The 23074-nt window shown below is 51.3% G+C and overlaps 1 protein-coding gene and 1 pseudogene across 6 annotated transcripts in view; one reads left to right on the forward strand and one right to left on the reverse strand.

The window, feature by feature from the left end:
- LOC309799101 (methylosome protein WDR77-like) overlaps positions 1-23074 on the reverse strand; it is a 460959-nt pseudogene that overhangs the window by 152411 nt on the left and 285474 nt on the right. The window lies entirely within an intron of this gene.
- HCRTR1 (hypocretin receptor 1) lies at positions 11860-21808 on the forward strand. 5 transcript variants are annotated; one of them, XM_082614703.1, is made up of 8 exons: positions 11860-11988; positions 13187-13524; positions 13714-13892; positions 15073-15316; positions 15690-15805; positions 17670-17896; positions 19000-19121; positions 20842-21808. In XM_082614703.1, the coding sequence occupies exons 2-8, from the start codon at positions 13326-13328 to the stop codon at positions 21030-21032; spliced, it is 1278 nt and encodes a 425-aa protein (XP_082470829.1). In that variant the 5' UTR covers positions 11860-11988; positions 13187-13325; the 3' UTR covers positions 21033-21808. The 5 variants fall into 5 exon arrangements, with proteins under 5 accessions (XP_082470829.1, XP_082470828.1, XP_082470827.1 ...); XM_082614702.1 differs by having other exon boundaries at positions 11899-11988; positions 13093-13524; XM_082614701.1 differs by lacking the exon at positions 11860-11988 and having other exon boundaries at positions 12771-13524.

Consider the following 23074-nt stretch of genomic DNA (forward strand, 5'->3'; position numbering starts at 1 on the left):
TGGTTTAAATATTATCTCTAACATATGTTGAACCTCCAGTCTTCATGGCTCTGCCTCTGAGCTCTCAATTCTGCCCCATTTATTTATTTGTACACCATTCTGCCAATCTTTCCTTGTCTTAACTACTTTAGTTGTATAATAAGTCTTGTTATCTGAGGGTCATTCTCCTCACGTTGTTCATTTTCTTCAAATTTGCCTTTGCTACTCTTGGCTGTTCTTTAATATAACTTCAGGATAAGCTTGACATGTTTCCAAAAACATTTTTTTTCTGAAAACATTAATTTTAAAAACATTTTATTTAACCCTTTGAAACTGAAATAGCTTTATAGATTAATTTGAAGAGAACTGACATGTTTACTGTTGAGTCTTTCCTTCTACAAGCAAGTTATACTCTCTATTGATCTAAGTCTCTTGAATGACCACCAATCAAGTTTTCTAATATTCTCCATAAAAATCTTGCACACCTCTTAGATTTATTCCTAATCACTTAAGAGTTTTATGTGCTTTTATGAATGGTATCTTTTATAAATAGCATTTTCAATATGTTGCAAGTATTTAGAAATGAGATGGCAGAACTACCAAGAATGTGAAGCGCCTGGGATTTCGCACTACTCAGACCCTTAGCTACCACTGTGTCCTGGATGCTGGCAGAAGACGTGAGACTCCTGGGTCAGAGACAAAGGACTTTGTTCCTTGTGGCTCAGCAAGCAACATTAGCTTCATGTTTAAGTCAGTGGTTCTACTTGCCTTCGAAGTCCCACAAGGATGCAGCTCATGCAATGATTGCGTTTGCATAATTGCTGAGGACCCCTGAGTTGAGGGGACCCAAATGTCTGATCTTTGCTGCAGAGGGAGACATTATCTTCATTACACTGGACAGTAAGCAAATCTGCCTTCTGTTCCTTAAGGAGACACTTACTCTGTATTCCAAAGATGGTTGACATACAAATATTCTTAAAGAGATTGTCAAGAAAAAGACCAAACAAAGGGCAGTTAGTGCCTCTGTTTTCAAGTCATCCAGGAATGCAACAGACCCGTGGAAAATTGCCTCTCAGTGTGAATTATCTCAAGTGTTTTAAGAATTTGTCTGTATGACTGATTCACTTTGTTATAAAGCAGAAACTAATTAAAAAAAAAAAACTGAAAAAAAAAAGAATTTGTCTGTAGGATCTCTTAGATTTTCTGGGTAGACAATCACATGACCTACAAATATATAATGACTATTTTGTTTCTTCTTTTTCAATGGTTTATAACATTTATTTACTGTTTCTTTTTCTTATTGCATAAGCTAAGAAATCCGGTACAGTTTTGAAGAGAAAGAGGGATAGTGAACATCCTTTTTAGGTTTCTGACTTTAAAGGGAATGCTTTTTAAGTTTTTATCATTAAGTGGTATGTTTACTGCAGGTTTTAGAAAGATCCTTTATTATGCATCATGTTAAGGAAGTTCCCTCCTATTCCTAGTTTGCCAAGAATTTTAATAAATTGCTTAATTTTATCAAATGCTTTTTCTCCATCTGTTTTACATGATCACAGGATTTTTGTGTCTGTTAACCTGTTAATGCTGTGACTTAAAAATGACAATATTCAAATGTTGAAATATTCTTGCATCCCTGGAATAAACCCAACTTGGTCATTATGTTTTTTAAAATATATTGCTGTATTTAGTTTGATAATATTGTGCTTAGGGTATTTGCATCTATATCCATCATTGAGACTGACCTAAGGCCTTCCTGTCTCAAACTGTCCTTGCCTGGGTTGAGTATCATGATTCTTCTAGACACATAAAACATAGTGGGTTGTTTTTTCTCTCTTTTTTAAAATTTTTTGAAGCAATTGGTATATATTATGGACTCTCTGCTCTCTGAATATGTACCTGAGCCCAAGATACTTGACTGTCATAGTCACATGCCACTAAGAGTAAAAGGGAGAGAAAGAACTGAGACTCTGAACCCATGACATGGGAAATTGGGGTCAAACCATTTATTCCCCAGGCAATGACGGCTGTGATGGGGGTTCAGTTAGCAGATCCCTCAACTCACACCCTAAGCTGAGGCTTCCCACTTTACATCATCAACAATAAAAGTGATCTTTTGTCTCCCATAATTACTCTTTTACTTTATTCCCCAGCATGTCAGAATCAGGCCAAGGAGGAGAGGAACTCTTTAAAGGAGCCCCACTTGGAGACCCAAACTGGCAGGTACACAGAGAAGGCTCAGGCAATTGATTAGAAGGTAATCAACATGGTAATTAAAGAAATATTTCCTAAAGTATGGTACGTGCACCACTGCTGTGGATGATATTTAGTGGTAAATAAATAAACCTCTGTTATCTTTTTTTAATTTTTATTTTTATTCATTGAAGTATAGTTGATTTACAATGTTGTGTTAGTTTCTGGTATGCAGCAAAGTGATTCAGTTTATATATATACATATATATGTATATGTGTGTGTGTATATATATATATATATATATATATTCTTTTCCACTATGTAAACCTCTGTTATCTTAAGAGTTATATGTTTATTTTCATATAGATTAGAAGATATAACTGTATAATTACAAACAATAGGAGATATAACTATAACATCACACTTGCAATTTTACAGGCATAGTGTAGAACTAGCACAGTCAATTTAAAGAAAAATAATACCATAAGTAAATAATAATGCAGATAGTAAGAAGATATGGCAAAAAATGAGATGGTGGTATGCAAATAACCAAAGTTTGGAAAATATTCAAGTAAAGGCCTGTTTAGTAAATAACGAGCCAGTGTCAGCCACCAGCTCTCCCCTGCAAATGCACTCACATCAGGAGCATACAAGGAGAGTGACAGATTAAAAAGCGAGAGAGAAAGAAGACATACAGATGGCCAACAGGCACATGAAAAGATGCTCAACATTGTTAATCATCAAAGAAATGCAAATTAAAACCACAATGAGATATTACCTCACACCTTTTAGAATGGCTATCATCAAAAAGACCACAAATAACAAATGTTGGTGAGGATGTGGAGAAAACAGAACCCTTGTACACTGTTGGTGGGAATGTAAATTGGTGCAGTCACTGTGGAAGACAGTATGGTGATTTCTCGAAAAACTAAAAATAGAACTACCATGTGATCCAGCAATTCCACTCCTGGGTATAGATCTGAAAATAATGAAAACACTGATTTGAAAAGATACATGCACCCCAATGTTCATAGCACCATTATTTATAATTGCCAAGATACGGAAGCAACCTAAGTGCCCATCAACAGATGAATGGATAAAGAAGATGTGGTATATATACAGTGGAATATTACTCAGCCATAAAAAAGAATGAAATTTTTCCATTTGCAACAACATGGATGGATTTGAAGGGTATTATGCTTAGCGAAATAAGTCAGACAGAGTAAGACAAAAACTGTACAATATCACTTATATGTGGAATCTAAAAAATAAAACAAACTAGTGAATATAACAAAAAAGAAACAGACTCACATATATAAAGGACAGACTAGTGGTTATCAGTGGGGAGAGGGGCAAGATAGGGGTAGGGGATTAAGAGGTACAAACTACTATGTATAAAATAAATAAGCTACAAAGATATATTGTACAACAGAGGGAACATAGCCAATATTTTATAATAACTATAAATGGAATATAACCTTTAAAAATTGTGAATCACTATGCTGTACACCTATAACTTTTAATACTGTACATTGACTATATCTCAGTTTTTATTAAGTAAAAACATTTTTAAAAAAGAAAAAGTGACCAGGGCTCCTATTCAGAGTATCACGGTCTAGAGTAAATCCCTTCTTATTAGGCCCAGGTGTGTCTAATTTCCTATCTGCCCCCCTTCCACAAGCTCTAAAGTCGAGCCTGCTGGTTGACCTCCCCGTTCAGTAAGCATAGAACAAATTAAAGACATTTTCAGACACACAAAGATTCAGATAGCTTTTCTCCCAGGTACCCCTTTTTAAAACGTTATTTGAAGGTATACTCCAGCAAAACAGAGACAAAACCCAAGAAAGAGAGAGCTAATAGATTCATGAAAAAGTGGAATTAACCCAGGAGTGCAGTGAATAGAAATACCAGAGGTCCATAAAACCATCAGTCAAAATTAGAACAGGAAGTCAGAGGGTTTGGAGAAGAATGTCCTTAAGAAGAAAATGGGCTTCATTCAACAAATAATGTAATTAAGAAGCTGGAAGATTTTAATGACCTGATTAAAAAGGCATATGTTTCTTTTCACAAGAAGAGAAGAGAAAAGCAGTTAAAAACTCCGGGAGAGGGCTTCCCTGGTGGCGCAGTGGTTGAGAGTCCGCCTGCCGATACGGGGGACACAGGTTCGTGCCCCGGTCCGGGAAGATCCCACATGCCGCGGAGTGGCTGGGCCCGTGAGCCATGGCCGCTGAGCGTGCGTGTCCGGAGCCTGTGCTCCGCAACGGGAGAGGCCACAACAGTGAGAGGCCCACGTACCGCAAAACAAAACAAAACAAAACTCCGGGAGAACAAAAAGTTGTGTAAGAAAGTCATGGCCCAAACGTGAAGCAAATTAAAATATAACATGATTTTGAGTATCTGAAGGAATGTAGAAACATACATTTGAACTTGGAGCCTGGAGCATTTCTTCTTCAAGAGCATTTAAACCATAAGATTATAGCTCCTTCTGTATAGGTCCCAGGATGCTAGTTAGCTCTGCAGAGAATAATGTTTACATAGTCATAATATTTTTTTTAAAACACCTTATTGATTTTTCAATTTTTGAAGCTCAGAGATAGACAACACACAAAAACAGAGCATTTTAATTATGGGTACAGGACCAGATGAAAATGTAATGGTTTAACAAGAAGAGAGAAGAAAAGAGTAATCAAGGACGTCTCATCTTACACAGCCAAGAGTCAAGAGATATTGCATAAAATTAAGAACACAAAAAAGAGGAGCTGGAAAATGAGTAGCTATCCAAACTCTGGGGGGAAAGTACCTTTGCTAAACTTCTCGTCTTTCAAAGTAGGACACTAACTCCTCAGTAGCCACCTTCCCTCCTTCCTTTAGTCCTAGAACCCCTACATTTCAGCCGGACACATGGCTACTCAGAGAAAAATTATATCCCTCAGCTTCCCTTGCAGCTACATGTGACCAGGTGACCAAATTCAGGCCAACTGGATGTAACAGAAGTGATAGTCCTCTCTACTAGCTGGAATACGGATGGGACTGGCCATCTCTGACCCAAGCCAAGAGTTTTTCCATTAATAATACTAGCTAACACTTATGTGTAGGCTTCGTGTCAGGCACTTTTCTAAGTGCTTTGAATGTATTAACTCATTTAACCTAATGAGGATGTGTATTTCCTTTTGCTGCTGTAAAAATTACAGCAGTGTTGCTCTAGAGCCCACAAGCCACAACTACTGAGCCCACACACCGCAACTACTGAAGCCTGCGCTCCTAGAGCTCATGCTCTGCAACAAGAGAAGCCACTGCAATGAGAAGCCCGCACATCGCAATGAAGAGTAGCCCCCGCTCGCTGCAACTAGAGAAAGCCTGCGTGCAACAACAAAGACCCGATGCAGCCAAAAACAAATTTTTAAAAAATTTAAAAACAAACAAAAAAACAAGCATTAAAAAAATAACAGCAGTGATTTAAAACAGAACTCTTATAGTTCTGGAGGTCAGAAGTCTAAAAGCAATGTGTCAGTTGGGCTCCTTCCATCTGGAGACTTAGGGAGGAATCCATTTCCTTGCCTTTTCAGCTCCGAGTGGCCACCTGCAATTCCTTGGTTCGTGATCCCTTCATCATATCACTACAGTCTCTTGCTTCCATCATTGCATCTCCTATTACTACTTTGATTTCCTGCCTCCCTCTTAGAAGGACCCTTGTGATTACATTGGGCCAACCCGGGCAACTCAGGATACTATCTCAAGATTCTTAACATAATCACTTCTGCAAAGCCCTTTTTTGCCATATAAGGTAACACTCACAGTTTCTTCGGGTTAGGACGTAGACATCTTTGGGGGAACATTATTCTCCCTACCTTAGACTGGAACGATATTATCCCCATTTAACAGACGAAGAAATTCAAGCACAAAGTTAAGTAGTATGTCCACGGTCACACAGCTCATAAGCAGCAGACCCATGATTTAAACCCAGACAGTCTGGCACCAGAACCTGTGCTCAAAACTGGGATACTTTTCTGTCCTGGCAGAATTCTGGGTTTCTGATGATTGTAGGGTCACCTTGCCGGCCCTGGATAGCCTGCAGAGAAAAGTCGATGTCCATCTTTCTAAGGCACTGTCATCTGGGGAATCTTTGTACTAGTAGCTATATTCTTATACAGGAATCGATAGCTACTCTACATAATTAAAAATAATGATTTTATTTTATTCTGAGTGGTTTGAATCTTTTACAAGGAAAACATACTCTTTATTCATTTCAAATGTGTTTCAGTTGGAGGGTATGACTGCCAATCAGCCCACATCATACCCTCACTCGCACCTTTCAGGGACTCCACTGCCTCTGGGACGGAGTCCAAGCTCCTCAGCCTAGACTGAAAGCGAGCCCTTCACCCATCTTTCTGTTTCTTGTTGGTTCTCTTCCTGGGATCACCCTCAGGCCAAACTAGCGTTTACTGTGACCCCAGAACAGACCTTTGGCCATGCCCACCCCTCATGCTGTCCCCTCTGCCTGGAATCCTGCCCCTTTTTCCTCTCTCACTCCTGCCCAGCATGTCTCACTCAAAACCCACCTGTGAACTCCTATTCATCCTTCAAGACCTAGCCCCTAGTTGCCTCTGGAACGTTTTTGCTTATCTTGGTTTTTCTGTGTCATGTTTAAGATTTTCCTCAAATGTCTGGTGATCCAGGTCATAGTTAACTTGCTCCCCACCCCCAGTCTGCACACACACACACACACACACACACTCACTCACACCCCTCCCAGGAAGATCAGGCATCTCCTTTTTTGCTTCTCCTTGTATGTTCCTGTGTTGAAATAACCACACCAGCACGTATTTCCTATGATCATTGTTTATTACTAATATTACTTATTATTTTAGGAATTGGATCTTTAACAGCCTCCAGCAGCAATACATGACTCAAAATAAAAACAATAACAAATAACGGGATAAGCATAAGGATATCTGGCAAAGTCCTGATTCTTCCCATGAGGACCCCTCTGATTTTTAAAAATATTAAATTATTTTTAAAATATCATATGAATGAACGTGTGGTTGTCTGTCTTGTTGGTGCCCAGCACTTGCTACTCTGCACACCTGCCTGTTCACAGTGAATCCTTACACAACTCTATATGGTAAAGGTTCCTGTTGGTCTCATAACCAGTGAAATGAGACACAGAGAGGTTGTATTATTTCCTATTGCTGCTGTAACAGATTACCACAAACTCAGTGGCTTAAAACAACACAAATTTTTTTCTCTTATGCTTCTGGAGCTTAGAAGTCCAAAATGAGTCTTATGAGGCTAAAGTCAAGGAATTGGAAGGGCTGCGTTCCTTCTGGAGGCTCTAGGAAAGAATCTGTTCCTCGCCTTTTCCAGCTTCTAGAGGCTCGTGGACCCTTCCAGCATCGGCATCACTCTAACCTCTGCTTCTGTCATCACATCTTCTCTTCCTCACCCTCTTGCCTCCTTCTTATAAGGACCTTGTGATTATATTGGGCCCACCTGGTTAACTCAGGATACTCTCTCCAACTCAAGATCATTAACTTAGTCCCATCTGCAAAGCCTCTTTTGCCTTGTAACTTATTTATAGATTCTGGGGATTAGGACATGGATACCTTTGAGGGCCATGACCCAGCCCACCAGAGAGGTGAAGTGACTAGTCCAAGATCACACAGTAGTAAGCAACAGAGCCAGGACTCTAACCCACTCTAACTCATTCTGGCTCCAAAGCCTGTGCTCCAAATCTTCTTTCAACACTAGGCTTAAAAGGCTGAGGGGTTTGTTTGTTTTTCCTTTGGGTCCACATGCACCATCCGTTGTTGGTCCCAGATCCATCCTACCCCCGGCCCTGACTCCACAGGCTCCCACACTCATGCATTTGATACCCACCCCCACCCATGTTTACATGGGGTCTCCCCAGCCTAACCAGGAGGGACCCCAGCTCTGCAACCTACCTGCCACCAGTGTTTGTTGAGTGGGTGTATGAGTGAGTGAGCAGACAGAAGACTGCTGTCTCCAGCACCTTCCCTCTAGCTCCTGCCTCTGGCTTGAAGATGCTCCCTAGCTTGTGAAGCCACCGAGGATGCCTGACCTCGGGACCTGGGCCCCTCATTCTCCTGGTGGTTGTTGGTTCCCTTCCAGCCACTCAAACCCTGAAGGAGGGCCGGCCCTCCCCAAGACAAGGGGCACAAAAGCTGAGTGCCTGGTCTGGAGATGGAGGACATGAGGTCCCTCAGTCCATCCCGTGGGCATGGCACTTTGTCAGAAACTTCCAGAGGCCGGTACTGTTGGGCCTGAGGACCAAAACACCCCAGCTGCCTAAGTGGCTTGCCTGGACTCAGCCCTCAGAATCCCCCTTTCTGGGCTCACAGCCCAGTCACTGCTGGCCCACGCCTCGCCCCACCCCACACTTCTGCTTGTTTCCTGATCTCTGTTCTTCTAAGAAGCACCTCTCCCCGCCTAGAGTGTTCCCATCCCCATCCTGGGCCTGTGGTGGCGTTAGCAAGTTGAAAACGCAATTACATTTCGATTATTCTAGTGCTGGCCAGACAGAGGTTACTGTAAGTCACAATGGAATTGGAAGGTGGTGGGGGGAGGCAGCACCTGGGGCCAGTGCCTGGGCTGACACTTGAAGATGGATGTGACAGGGACCTGTAGCTCAGAGGCTCAGGATTAGATCAACAAGGCTGGAGCTGGCTGGTTCCAGGAAAGAGGTCGTGTGGTCTCGGTTGACTCTTAGCTCAGGCAAAGCAAAGGCTTCAGGTTGGCCCTCCCTGGGAGAAGGAGATGCCAGGCTGAGGGCCCAGCCTGGAGATGGAGGATATGAGGTCACTGGGGTCCCTCTCCTGGGCACAGATGCTTTGCCAGAAGCTCCCAGAGTCCAGTGCTGTTGAGCTCCCAAATCAAACAACTGCAGCTTCTTGTGTGTCTCCTGGAGCATCACTGGCACCCTTGGGACCCCAGGATTTTCTCTGAGCAGGCATACCAGGGTCGCTACCCCATGCCCGCGGAGGACAAATAACTGGCTTCTCCTACTCTCAGGCCGTGGCTAAGTGAGCCAGACTCAGGACCTGGGGACCCAGAGCCTCCTCCCTGGCCAGAGTCTGATAGGGGAGGGAAAAGTATCTGCTGCTTCGGGGTACAAGGAATCACTCAGGATCCTTTGTCCTGGGGAGCAGGCATCTCTGGGGTACCAAGGGATGAAGAGAGGGTTTGGCGAGTGGGAGCCCTCTTAAGGGGAGACGGGACTGGCTCTGTGACATTGGGCTTTGCGGGGGTGGGGGTGGATTCTCCGCTTGACTCCGTCCCTACACAGACACGTGCACCCCCATTATAATGACTTGGGGGCACCTGGGAAACCGCTTGATCACTCCAACCCAGGGTGTCTGGGAGGCCTTGAATCATGGCACTCTGAGCTCTGGGCTGGGTTCTAAGCCTGGTCTGTGCTGGGCTCAGCTGGTGCCCGCCACCCACACAGGCACAGAGGGATTTGTACCTTTCACATCGCCGGCTGCAGCTGTCATTTGACTGTCCCGTGCTATGTGCCTCCCCTCCCCGCGTGTGCCGCGGCCCCATCCCTAGCCCCTAGCAAACAGTCACAGCTCTAGATGGGGGGTGGTTCACGTGGGGGATTAGATGAGTCATCCCCGTGGGGGCAGACATACTGAGTTCCACGCACGCACGCTCGCTCGCAGCCATGGATGCAAAGGCACACCACACTCACACTCCCACACTCACAAGAGAACACACTGGGAGGCCAATGCTAGTCAAAGCCACAATCACACACCCAGACACACCAAGAGACAGATACCCCCCCAACACACACACACACACACACACACATCCCTCATAGACACAAACACCAGTACACACAGAGACAAATCAAGACCCATACAGACATATCCCACCCAGGATGCCCCCCAGTCATCAGCCCAGAGCCTGTCCGCTACCCACATGCAGGCTCAGAGACACAAACACACACACAGCAACACACTGGATTCCCCAGACACACAGTCACAGCCCTTACTTCTAAATACAGACACTAACTCCATCTCTCTCTCTCTCTCTCTCTCTCTCTCTCACACACACACACACACACACACACGCACGCACACACGTCCCCTGATCCATTCTCCTACCTCTGCCAGCACCTAGGGCAGGCAGGACAGAGCGTTGTTACTGCAAGGATGCTCTGACCCATCACGCACTGTGCGGATGCCATCCAGGGACAGGGTTCTGCCCTAGGGCCAGCCTCAGTCCTTCCTCCTGCCCTGGACAGGTGAAGGAGGTCCCTGACCCGTCCCCTGGGCTGCCCCAACTTCCCTCCCACACACTCTGTGCCTAATGGTACATGTCTAGCTTCTTTGAAAAAGGGCTTTGGCTGCAACAGGGAAGATGGAAGTTCCATCTCAGGAGTCATCTCCCAGGAGGGAAGGGGTGTGACTCTCCGAGGGTCAGAGGGGTGGGTGAATCTGATGTTTTAGGAAGGTCCCGTCCAGAGAGATAATAGCCAAGGTGATGGCTTGATGCTCAGAAGGTCGCCCTTCACCCACTTGTGACTCCTGGAAAGTCCAACCTCCCCACCTTTGCCCCTGTTGTTTCCTCTGTCTTGAATCACCCGCTGCAGGGCTTCCTTCTCGTTCTTTAGGTCTCTGGTGTGTTCCTGCTGTAGGAGGCCTGTCCTGACACCCTGGTTGGATCAATCTGTCCTTCTGGGGCCCCCAGCTCCTGGGCCCCCTGGCAGCTCTCCTCGCTGTATAGAGGACTTGCCTGGCTGTGAGCCCACCTGGCTCCAGCCAGCCTCCGTCTGGCGTGGGAGGAAGGTAGACCTGGAGAAGAGTGCAGGTTTGAATCCCATCTAGGCCTCTGCTGTGTGACCTTGGGCAAGTCACTGAACCATGTGAGTCCAGTGTCCTTATCTGTGAAATGGGGATGGTAACAGCTGCCTCACTGGGTTGATGTGAAGATTAAATGAGATCACGCACATGGTGGGGACTGTACAAATGGCAGCTGTATTATTCTAGCTCATTGCCTGGCACACAGCTTAGAAAATGTTAGTTGAATTCATCAGCCCTTCTGGCGCCCCCTCTTCCTGCCCCTACCTACCGTCCCTGTCTTGGGAGGGGGGAAAGTAGGTATGAACAGAAAGGATTGGAGGGCAGATGGAATCGGAGGCTGGGAGAAGGGCGAGCAGGGCCTTCTGGCATCGCTGGGAGCTAGCTGCTCCAGCAACAGCCGGAGCCTGGCTGGAGGCGGTGCAGTGACCCACCTGTGCCCTCATCCGCATCAGCTAGGTGAGGCAGTGGGGAGAGGCGGAGCTGGGATCCACCTCTGCACTGTGGCTCTTCGAAGCTGCCCGGGGCCCGCCGGCACACAGTAGGTGCGCTCTGAAAGCAGCGTAGCCGGAGGCAGAAATGTTGAATGAATACGAAAGGTATGAATGAACGGATGGAAACATGAATGGAGGTGGGATGGACGCTTGAAGTCTGGGGCAAGGAGGAACGAGCATCTCCCTCCCGGTCTCTGGGTTGGGAGACCTGCAGCCGAGACCGGTCCGGGGCTCCCTCCCCTCCCTGCCCCTCCCGCCCCGGCCTCCCCCCCTCCGCGGCGCGCAGCCTGGCGGAGCCCGCGCCCAGCCACAGCCCGCGTCGGAGCCAGCGCTCGCGCCCAGCCGAGCGAGCCCAGGCAGCGCATCCTTGGGAGGGGGTTGCCCCGGCCCCCTCCCCTCCAACCCCAGTCCCCGGAGATCGGCCTTCGGGGCGGGGAGGCAAAGTCCCGGTGCAAGATCGGGGGACCAGCAGCCGAGGACGCCGGGGTACCGGAGCCAACAGGTGCGGGGCTTGGGGGACCCCCGGGCTCGGGGTGGGGGGGGTTCTAGAGGACCCTCGGCGGGAGCCAAGAGTCTCGGGAGATAACCTGGGTGCTGGGAGGCTGGCTCCCCGGCATGATCTGCCCTCCTCCCGGCAGGCAGGAGGACCCTCCTTAAGAACGCTTCGCGCCCTCGCTCCCCCCACCGCAGCCCCCACAGCCCCAGAGATGCAGGGAGGTCCCGCTGAGGAAGCGGGTCCGCCGGCGCCCGCTGGGGGTGTGAAGGAGACCCCTCATGCTCCCCGGGATCTCTCATGCTCTCCAGGGATCGGCAACCCTCCTACATACGTCCGGGGTCCTCCCTTCTCAGCCGGGGAAAAGACGGGTCTGAGCGAGCGAGGAGGGGCGGGGTGCGAGGCCGGATTTATGAATGAAGAGGGCGGCCCGCGCGCCGGTCCAGCGACCCCTGGCGGCCGCCGGGGCGCATCGCGGCCACGGGATTCAGGGGGGACTAGCGGGGGTTGGGGGCTGACGGGCCCAGCCCCTGTGCCTGGGGCTCTCCCCTCGCTTTCTGAGAGGTTGTCAGCTCCTCCCTGCACCTCTACCCACACTGTGTGTGTGTGTGTGTGTGTGTGTGTGTGTCCCCACCAGGGAGGGTCTGGCAGGTCTTGTGGGCGGGGCCTGGGTCTTTAAAAGCCTCCCTTGACCAGTTTTTCAACCAAAAATTCAGGCCTGTGAACTGACTCAGGAGAAAACATTTAAATCAGGATGGCTTCCCCTCTCTAATCTGTGGTGTTTGGTGGACTCAGACAGACCTGGAATAGCAGCTTTGTGACCTTGAGCAAGGGGCTCAACCTCTCTGAACTTCTATCTCACCCTCTGCAAAGCAGGGCTCTTAATAGTGGTAACCGGCAATGACCGTGAAGCCGGCTTCCGGTGCCAGTTTCTGGGTGAAGCACTCAGCATTCATTAGAGCTTATTACTCCTCAGCGGGGCCCTGTGAGGCCAGTTCAGTTATTACTCCACGGGATAGATGGGGAAACCAAGGCTGAGAGGGGTGAGGTAAGTTACCCAACTGGTATGAAATTGGGATGCAAGGCAGATCTGTCTTTCTCCATCGATTTCAGGCTCTCCATAACCCACATGACTGGGAGAATTAAGAGGAAGCTTCTCTGCAAGTTGCCTGGCACTCTCCCTCACATTCCCTTTTCCTTCCTTCAGAAGGTTTCAGGCTGGGACCACAAACACCTGACTGCAAGACTCTGGGTCCCCTGAGGGAAGTGGGCTAAGGCCTGGCCCAGGGGAGCCCCTCCCTTGGGGGAGCCTGGGACGTCCATCAGCTGTAGTGGCTCCTGAGCTCATGGAGCCCTCGGCCACCCCAGGGCCCCAGATGGGGGTCCCCACTGACAGCGGGGAACCGTCCCCGGTGCCTCCAGACTATGAAGACGAGTTTCTCCGCTATCTGTGGCGTGACTATCTGTACCCGAAGCAGTATGAGTGGGTCCTCATCGCCGCCTACGTGGCTGTGTTCCTCGTGGCCCTGGTGGGCAACACGCTGGGTAGGTCTCTAGGTCCCTGTGGTGCTTCAGGCTTCCCCTGGGGACTGGGAGGGGTCCTGGGCCTTGCTTCTCTCCCCCTCCCCCCAGTCCCTACTGGGTACTGTGGGGGAAGGGTCTCACTGATGGGACCCGGCTAGACTGGGCGTGGCTCTGCCGCCGGCCTCATCTCATCCCGCTCCCACCCTGCAGTCTGCCTGGCCGTGTGGCGGAACCACCACATGAGGACAGTCACCAACTACTTCATCGTCAACCTGTCCCTGGCCGACGTGCTGGTGACGGCCATCTGCCTGCCGGCTAGCTTGCTGGTAGACATTACTGAATCCTGGCTCTTCGGCCATGCCCTCTGCAAGGTCATCCCCTATCTACAGGTGAGCTTTGCCTGGGTGCCCCTCAGGACCCCCCTGTCATACCAAGTACAAAAACCATGGCCTTGCGTAGGTCTCGGTGACCCTCAAACTTGCCTTTTAGACAGGACATGGCTCAGTACCTCGGCAGTGTCATGCTCTATTGTTAGCAAGGGCAGGCCGCCAGGCACGACACTCAAGGACACAGACACAGACACAGCCCCGTATACTCATACAGAGATCGCCTCCAGGTCACACCCATAGACATACACAGAGGCATGTTCGGACACATGTACAGTCACTTCCAGGTACACGGGCACACAGTGGAGGAGAGAGGCGCAAGCCCACCGTGACCAAGAATGGGCCTGTTCCCTGATCCCAAGGGGGCAGCTTTGAGGTGGCTGGCTGGCAAGAGTCTCCTCCCTGGCCCTTCCGCTCCTGGCCGGGGCCTTCCTTCTCCCAGTGGTGGGCATCAGGCTGTCCCGTAGGGTTGTTGGGCCGGAAGGAGAGCTGGCCAGAGGGTTGCATCCCTCGACCCTCTCCCTGTACCCCAGAGGGCAGGGGGCACTCCTGGAGCCAGTGCCCCTGCGCCTCTGGCCTAGGTTCATCTCTGCCTCCCAGAATGAGGACTCTTTTTCCTCACAGCCTGGGGAAGGGATGGGATTCCAGGGCAGAGAGAAATGCCTCTTGGATTTCCCATTATTTGGAGGTTTCCCACTCAACCCATTAACTCTGGCAACCCTGAGAATAAAGACAGGCAGGTGAGGAAATCCACCTTAGGCAAGTTATTTAATCTTTCTTGCTTTAGTTTCCTTACCTGTACCTTGGGGGTAAGAGGACACACCTCAAGGGTTGTTGTGAGGATAACGAGAACGGTGGCCGGCACGAAGTCATTTCCTAAAGTGTAAATTATTATTCATAGTAGGGAGCACCTACTATGTGCCAGGTCTCAAGCTGGACCTTCTCCATCCATAATTTCATCTATTCTCACAAGAATCCTGCCAGGTGGATGATACATTCCCATTCTGCATACGAGCCTGAGAGAGGGTGAGTGATTTGCCCAAATCTACACAGGCGGTAAGTGGCGGAGTCAGGATTTGCACTGCACCTGGCTGCCTGGTATTTCTGGGCTGGGAGCTCCGTCACTCACCCCATGTCTCTGGGTGGCCCCCAAAAGGACTGACATTGTGTCCCCATGGGGCAGGCCGTGTCTGTGTCAGTGGCAGTGCTGACTCTCAGCTTCATCGCCCTGGACCGCTGGTATGCCATCTGCCACCCCCTGCTGTTCAAGAGCACTGCCCGGCGTGCCCGTGGCTCCATCCTGGGCATCTGGGCCGTGTCGCTGGCTGTCATGGTGCCCCAGGCTGCTGTCATGGAATGCAGCAGTGTGCTGCCCGAACTAGCCAACCGCACCCGGCTCTTCTCTGTCTGTGATGAACGCTGGGCAGGTAACGGCGGGAGCCTTGGGCAGGTGTCCCTGAAGTGGGCACCTCCGGGGCACACACCCCCAGAGCAGACATCTATCAGGGCACTTTTGGGGTGGGCACCCAGGGGTGGGTATCTCCTGGGAGGACACCCTAGAGCAGGCATCTACCAGGGATACCTCTGGGGTGGGTACCTCCTCTAGTGTAGACATCTGCCAGGGGTCCCTCCAGGATGGAGACCACTGGGCTGGGTAACTCCAGGGTCTCTCTGCCATGGCACCTGTATGGGGCCCAGCTGCTTACTTTGGTCCTAGTCAGGGCAGGGTGGTATTGCTAAGCAGGGCAGGCTGGGGGTTCCCAGACTGAGCCCAACCTGTGCATCTCTTGGCCCCTGCAGATGATCTCTATCCCAAGATCTACCACAGTTGCTTCTTCATTGTCACCTACCTGGCCCCGCTAGGCCTCATGGCCATGGCCTATTTCCAGATCTTCCGCAAGCTCTGGGGCCGCCAGGTGAGGCCCACTCTGGTGTCACTGTCTGGGCTGGGAGGGGACAGAGGTACTGGTCCGAGGGAGTAGACAGCCCTCTGCCTTCAGGACATGCCATCCTGGCTGCAACCAGAGAGGCAAGGCCTAGGCATGCGTCAAACTCAAGGCCAAAAGTGCTAGTGCCGGCCCTGGAACCGAACAGTAACTGACATCCTTCTAATATCAGTAGCTGCCAGTTATTGCACCAGGCACTCCCAGCTAGTCTTGCATCCTCTTCACCACCATACGTTATCCCCACCTTTTTTTTAAAAAAATAAATTTATTTATTTTATTTTTTGGGGCTGCGTTGGGTCTTTGTTGGTGCACGTGGGCTTTCTCTAGTTGCGGCGAGAGGGGGCTACTCTTTGTTGCGGTGCACGGGCTTCTCGTTGCGGTGGCTTCTCTTGCTGCAGAGCATGGGCTCTAGGCGCGCGGGCTTCAGTAGTTGCAGCATGTGGGCTCAGTAGTTGTGCCTTGAGGGCCCTAGAGCGCAGGCTCAGTAGTTGTGGCGCACGGCCTTAGTTGCTCCGTGGCACGTGGGGTCTTCCCGGACCAGGGCTCGAACCCGTGTCCCCTGCATTGGCAGGCGGATTCTTAACCACTGCGCCACCAGGGAAGTCCCTATCCCCACCTTAATATATGAGAAAACTGAGACCCAGAGAGGCAAAGCAACTTCTCCCAAGTCCCTCACCAGTGAGTGGACGATCAGGGACTAAAACCCAGGTCTGTGGGGCTCCAGTGCTCGGTTCAGTTGCCACGACAACAGTAACACCTCCGTGTTGCTGTCCAAATTGGGCACTTTGCTTGCAATGTCTTCACAACTATCTAACCAAAGAAGCAATATTACCCGCTTTACAAATGCTGAGTAAGGGCAACCAATCTGCCACGGCCAATGAGTGGCAGAGCCTTTCTGGTTCCAGGGCCTTCCTTCTTTCCTCTATTACAAACTGACCAACAGCAGGGGTTTTTTTGGGGGGGGTGGTTTGCCATGGGAAGGGGTGCTCAGAGGCCCTTGGCACTAGCGGGGTGAGTCCTGGATCAGCGCCTGGGCAGGGAGAGGAGGCTGGCCAGAACACGAGCAGCCTCGCGCTCCACCAGCGCTCGCCATCTGCTCCTCACAATGCCCCGGTCCAGAAGGCAGGAGTCGCTATCCTTATCCAACAGGAAAAGCAAGGCTCAGGAAAGAAAAGTGAGTTTACCAAGGTCACATAGCTCGTGAATGGCTGAGCTGGCCCTAGATCCCAAGTTTCCTGAACTCTAGCCCCACGCCCTTCTGTTGTGGGGTGATTCAGGTGTCCAGTGTGGGAGAGGCTTTGAGAATATCTGTGGCTGCTCCAGGAGCCTAGAACCACCATAGGCCTATCGGCACTGACCTAGGCTGGGACCTGTGCTCTGAGGCCCAGGCCATTCCATGCTGTCCACCTGCACGCCCCTTGCTCAGGCCTCCCAGAGTCAGGCACAGACCGGGGGAGGCACGAGTCATCCAACCACCCCTGTCGCCACAGATGGAGGTGGTGATTTAAGGAAGATGGATGGGTAGCTGGAAGGATGTTCAGGCCCCAGGCTGTGACCTGGGGACTTGTCAAGGATCCCCTACCTCATCTACAACTAAGGGTGAATAATACCGTCCCAAGAGGCGTATTGTGGGTGGTCTCATGATGAGCTAATGGAAAACGGAAGTACACTCAAGTGTACTTTATCATGAATATTAGGCTCCTTCCTGCTGCAAGGGTTTGTTCCCTTGCCCACCTCCCCCTGCCCCAGGGTCCAGCCTGGAGCAGGCCCAGCGAAGCAGAACGACCCTCCCAAGGAGCTGTACCCACCGCTGCTGTCTGTGTGTGCTGGACAGATCCCCGGCACCACGTCGGCCCTGGTGAGGAACTGGAAGAGGCCCTCAGACCAGCTGGAGGACCAGGGGCAGGGCGTGGGCGCAGAGCCCCCGCCTCGGGCCCGTGCCTTCCTGGCCGAGGTAAAGCAAATGCGAGCTCGGAGGAAGACGGCCAAGATGCTGATGGTGGTCCTGCTGGTCTTTGCCCTCTGCTACCTGCCCATCAGTGTCCTCAATGTCCTCAAGAGGTGAGAGCGCGTGGGGAGTGGTTGGGGGTGGGGAGAGGTGGTGGGGTCAGAGGAAGGAGCTCTCTCTGCTTCGGAGAAAGACCTGGCTCCACCGCTCATCCACTGTGTGACCTTGGGGGAGTCATTTCTCTTCTTTGAGCCTCAATCTCCTCATCTGTAGAATGTGAATAATAACCGGCCTGCCTCCTAGGGCTATCGTGAAAATTCTCTCATCTGGGCACTCAGTCATCAGGTTGTTAGGGCTGGGAACGGAGTGAACGAGTGCACGGGACAATGTCCTGCATTCGTGGAGGCGACATCTGACGGGAGAGAGAATGGACATGTATTACAATGTCAGCCAGTGATAACTGCTTTGAAGAAAAAATAGGGAAAGGGGATAGAGAATGACAGTGACAGAGGTTGGTGGGGTTAAAAAAAATGTTTTTTAGATGTAATGGTTAAAAAAAAAAAAAAAGCCTCTCTGAGGAAGTGACATTTGGCAGAGACTTGAAGGAAGGGAGGAACCACACCCACAGGTGTCTGGAAGAATAGCAAGTGAGAGGCTGTGGGGTGGGGGTGGGGAGGGGGGCAGGGCAAGACCCTGGGCTCTTTGCCATGAGACAATCTCAGTGTGTTTGTGCTTGGTCACTTCCTGGCTGTGTGATCTTGGACACTTTGCTTCTCTGAACCTCAGTTTCCTTATTTGAAAAATGGATGATGTCTGTGACTCATCATGCTGCTAGGGGCATGGATGATAAAGTGGAGGGGGAGCCCCAGGGGGTCACACAGCTGGTGACTGAGCAGAGGTACCCTGGCCCCTGTTCCTAGGCCCACTCTCGTCATACTTTCTGTGCCCAAGAACCCCAAACTGTTGTCAGGACCCCAGACTCAGAGGCCCAGGAAAGGGCTATCTGGTGGACGGAAGGGGCAGTGGGACTCTTGTACTTTACAGCCATTCATGAGCTATGTGACCTTGGTCAACTCGCCTTCCTTTTCTGAGTTTTCCTGTCTGGTAGATGAGGACGGTGACTCCTGCTCAACATAAACACACACACACACACACACACACACACACACACACACACACACATCCCATTTCTGAGTGTCCTGCCCCCTGGTCCTAGGGTGTTTGGGATGTTCCACCAAGCCAGCGACCGAGAAGCCGTCTATGCCTGCTTCACCTTCTCCCACTGGCTGGTGTACGCCAACAGCGCCGCCAACCCCATCATCTACAACTTCCTCAGTGGTGAGTGGGCTGGGGACGCAGAGTGACTGAGGGTGGCAACAGTCCCCAGGACAATAGTCTCCCCATCTTCAACCCAGGCTGAATAAAGCATGCGGGGAAGGATACACCTGCTGCCTCCTGGGGATCATGACCCTGCTCTGGGGACTCCCACTCAGGGGGAAGACTTGTCCCCGCCCAAGAGCCCTGGTCTGAGTGGGAGACAGGCCACACTCCCAATAGTGGCCAAAGAAGGTGACCAGCACCAGGATCCAGTTTTGCAGATTATGCAGACCACTGAGTGGGTGGGAGCGCAGGGGCTGGGCCAGCTCACCTCCACCCTTGCTTGATGCATGCACAGCAGGACTGCCAATCAGCCAGTCTGGTCAACACAGGCTCCAGATGGAGCCCCTGCCTGAGAAGATGACTGCATAATCGAGGCATCAGGGGGAAGGGAGGGCCACCAGCGAGGCAGCCCAGGGCCAGGAAACAGGTTCCCCATGCCCAGCTAGACACGTGCTGGCAGAGTGGCCCGAATTTGGGGGGGCTACCCCTGAATCCACCTGCCTCCAGCACCAGCCCTCCCACTCTCCCCTCTGCAAGTCCAGGCATCCCTGGTCCCCTGCCCCCCAGCCCAGGCCTCCTCTCTCCACTGTCCCATAGCCCCCACCCCCTTCCACTAGCTCCTGGTCTCAGGGTGGAAAGGCCCCACCCTGGGCCCCTGCCTGGGCTCAGCAGAGTGTGACTCACCAGACCTCTGACTCGGACCAGGCCTAGAGAACTGACCAGATGACTGCTCAAGCCTGGACAGACAATCTTTGAGAAAATGTTAAAAGGTTAAAGAAGGGGCTGGGGTCAATGCTGTAACCCTCACTGGGACTAAAGAATTAGTCAACAAAGGCTAGCCAGGTGGTTTCCAGCTCAGAGGAGAGAACAGAAGAGATGAGCAAGCGGCAGAGGACACATCAGGCAGACTTCCTGACCTGCATTTCTTCGTTTGGTCTACATTTACGGAGCGCCTACTGTGTGCTCAGCCCTCTGCTGGGCACCGACCAGGCTTGCGGGGTGATTGAAACATGGTTGTTCAGTTCCAGCACAATCTGTTGCCTGGTGTCCTCTGACTGTACAGGTGGCTGTGGTGGTCCCTCCTTCCCCACTGTCCCCTACCCTTTAAGCGAAGGCTTTGGAATTAGAACGGGGCCCAAATTCTGGCTGGTGACCTTGGGCAAGCCACTGCACCTCTGTGTGCCTCTGTGGAGTGAGGCTAAAGGACTCCAGGCCTCCAGGGTGCTGGGGTGAGCTGGGCGACAAACTCAGGTGCCCAGCACAGTGCCTTGTGCAAGGGCTGCTGCCGCTGTCATTTTCATCACCATGGGGCAGAGATGGGGAAAGCCTAGCCACAGATGGTGAGCCCTGAGCCCCTCCTCCTACCCGCCAACGAGGGCAGAGGTGACCTGAGCTCCCTGAGCCAGACAAAACGTTTTCAGCCAGGCTCAGAGCCAGAGCGCAGTCAAGGAATCAGATGAAAATTGCATTTCTCCTTGGGAACCTGCTCCAGGGCCTCTGTCCTCGCTCTCCCTGGCAGTGACGAGGTCGCCTTGGGGCTCCCTCCTGCCCAGCTCTACCCTTCCCTCCCACCCCCTCACAGGCAGCTTGGCTGGAGCTGCGTGGGTGTCCCCGGGCCCAAGGCCCCTTCCTGCTGTTTCTGTCTCCTTATGGCTCTGTCTTCTGTCTCTCAACCAAGGCAAATTCCGGGAGCAGTTTAAGGCCGCCTTCTCCTGCTGCCTGCCTGGCCTGGGTCCCTGCGGCTCTCTGAAGGCCCCCAGCCCTCGCTCCTCTGCCAGCCACAAGTCCTTGTCCTTGCAGAGCCGGTGCTCCGTCTCCAAAGTCTCGGAGCACGTGGTGCTCACCAGTGTCACCACGGTGCTGCCCTGAGCGAGGGCCATCTTGGTGGCAAAAGGGGGTGCAACCTACCCCCTGCCTGGGCTGCTCCTCTGGCTACTGGGGGACCTGCCCCCACTCCTCGTGGAAAGACTGCTGGTTGCAATGCGAGGCCGGGGCTCCTCGCCTGGTTTTCTGCCTGTTTAACTCTGGGCAGTGTCACTTCCCTTCTCTGAGCCGTGTCCCCTAAGCGGATTGATGTAAGGATTAAGCACGCTCAGGACAGTGGAAAGCTCTCTGTAAACTGTAAAGTGTCATGGACAAGATTAACGTTGTGTTCCCCTCACTTGGCTATACCGCACAGTACCATCCATCACTATCATCCTTCCAGAGCTTGGCCCTCCTCCCAAAGACCCCTCTCCTACCCCATCATAGGTCTTCCCTGGAGTCTGCTATAAGGGTCCCAGCAGGCATTTCCATCTGGTCCAGGGGCTCTAAAGCCCAGGCTGCACTTGGCAGTGCTCCTTGAGGCCCACGTGAACTAATCTGAGCCCAGCCCTAACAGAGCCCCACCCTCACCAGGTGCCAAGTGCACACACCACAGCCTGGACCCCGTTGGTTGTGCAGTGATAGAACACTCTCCACAAGGCCATTTGGTATGGAGGCCAGCAGCCTGAAGCAACTGTAATTAAAAGCCTGGCACTGAATGTTCCCTTTCCTTGTCATTGCACAAAATCTGTGCTTTTTAGGTTAGGAGTGAGATGGTGGGGAGGCTAGGGGAGAGAAGACAGTGCTGGAAGGCAGCTATCTGCTGACCCCTCCCACCTCTCGTCCCCTCACACACGGGATCCCAGATGGCTCCTGGGCAGGCCTCAGAGCACACGTGCTCCTGCCCCCTCACGTGGCTCCGATCCTCTGATGCCAGGACCTCGATCCTGGCCACATCTGTCTGCTCACGAGTCCAGCAGTCTATGGAAGGTAAGGGGTCTAGGGTGGGCAGACAGCAGGGTTGACAGACCGATTTACTGTTATCTTCACCTTCTTGGAAATCAGGGCTTGCATTTATTTTCTATGAACTCACAGATTAAAAAGAGAAAGCCAGAGACTGGGCTAGATGTGCTCCATCTGCCACCAAGATGATTAGAGGGCTGCCAGAGGCCCTGGTCCTTGCTGCCAGAGCAGGAGGTGGGAAGCAGTCTGAAGGACTCTCTCCTGAGACGAGTGGGAGACATCTGGCAGAGGCCAGCTCGGCCATGCACACCGCTGGGTCTGCTTAACCTGATTAATGACCTCACCCGTCAAGAAGTGGGGCAAACAGCGGCTCCTGCCAGGGGCCCAGCCCAGGAATGCTTCAGCACCCCTCCTCGTAGGCAGAGAAGGTGGAGGGAGTGGTCTGAGCACGTCATCCTGCTCTCCAGATGACTCGCCAGCCCAGCTCACGTGAACACTGCCTCAGATGTGCAGCTGTTGCCAGAGGGTACAGGGTGTCTGTCCCGCCCATTCGCCACTCCCCTCCCGCTAGCCTTAGGATCCAAAGCTGTTTGTCAAGTCTGTAGCCAGGCTTGGAGGGGCAGTGTGTGGAATGAGGTGTGAGGGCTGACGCCCAAGCCCAGAACCAACCATGCCCACAAGGAAGAACCCAGGTCCTGGGTTCCTCAGCCCCAGCTGATCACAAAGGTGACAGAGCGTGATTGACACTGCTCTAGACACAGGTTTCAGTAAACACTTGGCTCAGTGGGAGCAAAGAAACAACAGAAGCTTCCCCTAATGGCTGCAGTTCTACTCTATTCTCTGCGGGTTGAACCCAGCACCATGGTGGGCCTCAGGCCTCCATTTTGGGGAACTCAGATGAACTCAGAGCTGACCAGGATGCCATGGAATGAAGCTCAGTAAACAGCTTCTGGAGAGCCCGGGACTATCTGGCCTAGGGAAGGGAGGACCTGGGGGAATGTGGTGGCAGGTTCCAGATATCTAGAGGGCTGGCATGCAGGAAGGGGTGAAGTATGTTCTGGGTGGCCCAAGAGAGAAAACCATAGCCAATGGGTAGTATTTTCAAGGTGGTGGGACTTGGAATCCACATCAGGAAGAAGTCCCTA

The sequence above is a fragment of the Mesoplodon mirus genome (assembly GCF_964341445.2).
Source record: "Mesoplodon mirus genome assembly, chromosome: 3".
NCBI lineage: Eukaryota > Metazoa > Chordata > Mammalia > Artiodactyla > Ziphiidae > Mesoplodon > Mesoplodon mirus.